This window comes from Serinus canaria, chromosome 18 (genome assembly GCF_022539315.1).
Source record: "Serinus canaria isolate serCan28SL12 chromosome 18, serCan2020, whole genome shotgun sequence".
Classification (NCBI taxonomy): Eukaryota; Metazoa; Chordata; class Aves; order Passeriformes; family Fringillidae; genus Serinus; species Serinus canaria.
In genome coordinates this window covers 1,974,637-1,980,472 of record NC_066331.1, presented here as the reverse complement: position 1 = coordinate 1,980,472, position 5,836 = coordinate 1,974,637, and the positions used below count along the sequence as shown (strand labels likewise).

Below are 5,836 nucleotides of genomic sequence, written 5' to 3'. Positions count from 1 at the left end.
GGCTCACAGAGCTGTGTGAAAGGACTCACCTGGATAAAAGAGTAAAATTTTACTGGAAAATTCCCATGTTGAATGAAGGCATCTCCATTCTTGAGACAATGTCACAAAACATCTCCATCCAGTTCCTTTTAAACTATTCTCTCCCAAACTGGTTTGGAACTGGCCCCAGATGTTGTGCACATCAGCAGCAGGGCCCTGCTCTGGAGTGAAATTCATGTTCTGAGGGTGCACCCAGGGCAGGACAATCTTCAGCTTCTCAACTTCGTGGTGACCAGGTGGGCTGGAGAACTGGGAGGGTTTAAGAGCCCTTCATTTCATGTGGAAAGGTTCAGCAGAAAAAACACTGAATTTTGGGGTTCTCCTTGCTAGGAGAGCAGGTCAGCCCTTCCCACAGAAGATCTGAGGGCTGAATTTCAGTTTGTCTGGCAAACAAAGTGGAAAAAAAGGAAATTTGGTGAACAACCATTGTTTCAGACAAGTTTTCTTCAAGGGAAAACCAAGTCGGGCTCACAGAGCTGTGTGAAAGGACTCACCTGGATAAAAGAGTAAAATTTTACTGGAAAACAGCTGGAAAATTCCCATGTTTAATAAAGGCATCTCCATCCAGTTCCTTTTAAACTATTCTCTCCCAAACTGGTTTGGAATTGGCCCCAGATGTTGTGCACAAGAGCAGCAGGGCCCTGCTCTGGAGGGGCAGACCCTGCACCACCCAGCCCTGCTCACTCCTGACCTCCCAGACCCGATTTTGGATGGCCCCTTTTGCTCTCCAGGAAATGCTGATCCCCAGCAGCCCTGGGAGAAAGAGCAATTTCCTACCTGGCTTTGTCCCTCTCAGGCATAGATCAGCCCCAATCTGAGCCACAGAGATGATATTCACTCCATAAAAGCAGGGCCATAAAACACAGGCCACTTTCCACCAGAAATCTCCACGGGGAAATTCAAATGTTTCTATTTCCACTCACAGGCCTTCACCAGCTGTTTGACTGTTCATGAAAATCCTTTCAGTTTTCCACAACTGAGTGAGGACTCTTTCCAGGAGCGGCCTGTGGTGAGATTTCCAGTGCACTCTAGCTCTGGATAGACTCAGAATATTAATCTTTTCATGGTATTTTGTCACCACAACCAGTCATTCCACAAAGAAATGAGCCAATTGGTGCCTCATGAAAAAAACAAAAAAAAAAACCCAAGTAACCCTCCAAGAGCTCCTGTGAATTTCTGGTATTCAGGCCTCAGAAAAAGGTTTGATTTGGACTTTTTCAGTGGGCATAAGTAATTAGTGCTTTGCTTTATCTCCAGCCTGTTCAAATGGAGTTCAGAGACTGGGGAGGCAGTTTTGGATGGAGGTGCAGTTGCCCTGGCAACAATCTGAGTGAAATCAGAACCTTTTGAGCAGCCAGTGGAATGTGGTTCCACTTGGATGACAATAGGTCACAGCGTTTTAATGGGCAGAGTGCAATCCAGCACAATGGGATTTATTGCTGCTGTGACATCAGATTGACACTATTCCTGCAAATTCCTCAGCTTGTGACAGCCCTCCTGAAATCTGCTCGGTGGAAAAACTCGGGAAACGCTGCTGAATCTTTTTGTTTTCCAAATCAGCCCGAGCCTGTGTGTCCCAGGGCTTGGGAGGAACAGAGTGAAACCCAAGCTCCCTGCACAGAGCCCTGAGGAGAGCCTGTCCTGGGCACCAGGAATGGCTCTGGGAACCAAAGGAAAATTAATGCACAAACACCAGCGGCTTCTGCCCAAAAAGGAGACAGAGGGGTCCTTTTCTGGCTTTATTCCAATCAAGGCAGAGGCCATGGGGCATCCCCTGCGGTCTCTCCAATTTTTGGAGGACGCAGCCTCCTTTTTATCCCAATTTCCAGCCAAATCTCCCTCTCTCTTTCCCCATTTCTGAGGTACTTGAGAGGTTCAGACTCCCCAGAACCCCCGATCCCAGAGATTCCCCTCTAATGCACAACCCTCCCTTTTCATTTTTAATTCTTACAGAATTTAGGGGTTTTTCCCCATTGTTTCTTTCATCTTTCAATGCCTAATTTCATTTATCAGTAACCCTAAAGTTTATTTGTAAAAGCAAATCTCTTTTTCAATTCACCAATCACTGCAATCCTTCCCATTGTTACTTTTATCTCCCAGTGCTGGTTTTATCTCCCAGCAGAGCCACAGCTGGTTTGGAAAGACAAATCTGCCATTCCTCTCACTCCCTTCTGCAGGGTGCTGGCCCAAATCCGCCAGAGAACTTCCGCCCTCGCTGGGTTTTGTGTCACCAAAACAATTCCCAGTGATTTCCAGGATGGTAATTCAGGCTCTTAGAGCTGATTGCATCTGCTGACAGACGAGACCTTGCAGGAGCAAGTCCTGAAGCAGCACAGGAAGAAAAGGTTCCCTGTTCAGTGTGGACAGGCAATATTTCATCCCTCCTGCCTGGACACTTTTCCAAGTCCTGCAATAAGGATCCTTTTATTCTGGAAGATCCCAGAGTTCTGTCTAAACAGATACAATGCCCAGGACTGGGTCTCTTGGTTTGGGAAGCCAGGTGTGTGCTGAGGAAGGCAGAAGCCTCCCCTGAAATGGAGAAAATGACCCCTCCGCCCCTGAACTGCTATAAATTTTAAATTAAGGGGCTCTCAGGCAAAAAAAAAAAAAAAAGTTGGGAGCAGGAAATCACAGTTCTTTAAAAAGGAAGAAAATAAAAGGATAAAATGAACAGTGCAGTGACCCAAGGCAGCCCTGGCAGAGGCAGAGCACAGCCTGACACCCTGTGGGTCAGGGGGCTGGCAGCAGTGCCACTGGAATTGTGGCTCAGCCCTCCTGCAGTGCCAGGGCTGGTTCTGCTGGAGCAGGGATCCTGGAGCAGGGTGCACTCTGCCTCTGGAGATCCAGGGCCAGAGGCAGCTGCTGCTCCTCTGGGAAATCCAGTGGAGAAGCCGTGCTGGTGTTCCAGGATCTCCAGATTCTATCCAGGTAGGAATGCTTGGCTCCTCCCCCTGGGCTCCCATCTCCCAATGGGATGCTGCAGTTCTTATCAGCCATGCAGGGACATCCAATGGCCTCTTATCAGCAGGGGTGTCCTGGAGGGAGGGGTGGGGGTGGAGGAGATAAGGAAAACTGCCCAATGGACAGAAGCCAGCTGCCATCCAGATGGAAACAGAACACATCCTGCCTGGCAGGCTGGGACACTGGGACAGGAGAATGTGCTGCCCACGGCTTTAAGGAAATGCAGACGAGGGTGCCAAAATCTGCCCTGAGCCAAAACCACAGGGTTTAAATAATTCAATTTTCAATTAATAAACAGAGATGATTTTAAAATTTTGATTTTAAATAATTCAGTCTTCTAATATAAACACACTGAAAGGCTGGCAGCCCTTGGGATGTCCCTGCTGACCTCTGTCACACACACAGAAATCCAGAGCCACCTCAGAAATGGCCTTTAGAATTGGAATGTTCATGGATAAGGTGTGCAGGAATGTGGGAAAATCCCTGGATATGGGGCACAAGAATGCTGGAATATTCATGGATAAGGGACACAAGAATATTGGAATATTCATGTATGAGGGGCACAGGAATTTTGGAATATCCCTGGATGAGGGGCACAGGAATATTGGAATATCCCTGAATAAAGGGCACAGGAATGATGGAATATTCATGGATAAGGGACACAGCAATTTTGGAATATTTCTGGATAAGGGACACAGGAATTTTGGAATATTCATGGATAAGGGACACTTCAGTTTTGGAATATTTCTGGATAAGGGGTACAGGTATATTGGAATTTCCCTGGATAAAGGCACAGGAATGCTGGAATATTCATGGATAAGGGACACAGGAATATTGGAATATTCATAGATAAGTGGTATAGGAATATTGGAATATTCATGGATAAGAGCCAGAGGAATATTGGAATATCCCTGGATAAGGGGCACAGGAATGTTGGATATCTCCTGGATACGGGGCACAGGAATATTTGGGAATATCCCTGGATCAGGGGCCACAGGAATGTTGGATGTCCCTGGATAAGGGGCACAGGACTGGTTGGCATTCCCCTGGATGAAGGAGGCCCAGGACCGGTGGAAATATCCCTGGATAAGGGGCACAGGAATATTGGAATATCCCTGGATAAGGGGCACAGGAATGTTGGAATACCCATTTTAGGTGGCCCTGAACCTTTAACCAGTTTTCCTTTTGAATCAATGGAGGTGGTTCCCATTCAGGCTTTAATAGGAAAAGCAGATTTTTTCCCTGGGCCACACGCCTGGTACCCTGCACATCCTCTCATTGTTGATAGGAGGCTTTTACCACAATAAAGCCCCAAGCTGGTGAGCTGCTCCTCTCCTTGGAATTAGTCCTGGAGAACAATTGAGATGGACAATGACACAGCCTGTTTTGTGTCCTCCCCAGCAGGAAACGGGCTCGGAGCTTTGTCCATAAACAGCCAAGGGTGTGGAGGGTGAGCAGTGACCTCAGAGCCGGGTTTTACACGGCAGAACAAAGAGATCTGCGAGCCTGATTGGAAAAACACCCCCAGAGCAAACCCGTGGCATAGGATCGTAATTATCAACGCACGTCACGGCGTGGTGGAGCCCCTGGCAGCTCCCTCAGACACCAGGAGCAGAGTCCTGGGGGAGTGCTGACAGCAGCAGGGACTTCCCTCCATCCCTGCAGCTCTGGGATGGGCTGCAGGCTCTGATGCCTCGGAATTTTGGCTTTTATACATTTTGTGTATTTGTAACCCTGCAGTTCTGCAGTGTGTAACTCCAAACTCCAGGTGCACTGGGAGCTGCTGCTTCCCCACTTTGGGCAGACACAGCAATTCCTCTCCAGGCCTGGCAGCCAAGGGCACCTCACTGCCTCAGGGCCAGAGATGGGAACAGAAGGGAGCTGGGGCAGCAAACTTGGGGTCAATGCCTTCATTAGCTGGAGCTGGAATTGGCAGATGAACCCCCAATGTGCAAATGAACCAAACTTATAAAAGTGTCAAACCTGTGACCCCTTGTCCATTTAGGGTGGGCTTTGTCTGCCCTAAATGTACCTGAAGGCCCTTCAATAATTATAAACACTTTTTATGCTCTTAATTTTGCCTGGCCTCTGTTTTTAGGTGGCCCAAACAGGCACCAGCCCATCCTCAGGGCTTTTTGGGGCCATTGTTGCTCTCAGATCACTTTCCCTTGGTTCCAGCACTCCTGGCATTGTTCCAGCACCTCCGAGCTCACTTTTTCATTCTCCTTAATTCAAACTTCCTTTCCCTCTTTCCCTCTTGTGATCAGCCTTGAGGTTGCTCCCAAATTAAGACACCCGAGTGATGTTTTGGGGTTTTTCCTTTTTTTTTTTAATTTTTTTTTTCCCCCTCTGGGAAGCACCACTTTGTGTTCTTCAAAGACTTCACTTCCCAAAGTTCCTCCCATCCCCAGGTGATGGAGCTTAGCACCACACAGAATGTTCCAGAAGAGGAATGCCACCAGCCTGAGCTCATGATTTGGGGCTGGGCAGGCCTTGGGAGTGATTTGGGGTTTCGTTAATCACCTTTGGGTTTGTGTTTGAATTTGGAAGGACTCTGGTTCTGAGCAAGTGAGGCTGTAATTCCTTGTGAAATAAAAACAACTCATGAAAACACCAGGATACAAAACAGGATAAATCTCCCACTGAGGCTCTGTGCATCCCTCTTGAATTTAATTTAATTTGGATGGCTGATCATTTATCCAACTCCCAACTAATCTGGAGTGAATCAGGGCAGTAAATTTTAAACCAGAGGGTGAAATTCTCTTTAGCCACGCTCTGGTCTCACCCCCGTAATGGTATTGTGGAATAAATAAGAGGGACATTTATTGTGGAATAA

At 47.6% G+C, this 5,836-nt stretch overlaps 1 protein-coding gene across 1 annotated transcript in view; it reads left to right on the top strand.

Annotated features, from left to right (window-relative positions):
• The first annotated feature begins 4,364 nt into the window (after window positions 1-4,364).
• Window positions 4,365-5,836, top strand: part of KCNJ16 (potassium inwardly rectifying channel subfamily J member 16) — a 6,832-nt gene continuing 5,360 nt past the window's right edge. The window contains exon 1 of the mRNA XM_050981572.1: window positions 4,365-4,450. Coding sequence (XP_050837529.1) covers window positions 4,365-4,450 — 86 coding nt within the window. The remainder of the gene's footprint in view (window positions 4,451-5,836) is intronic.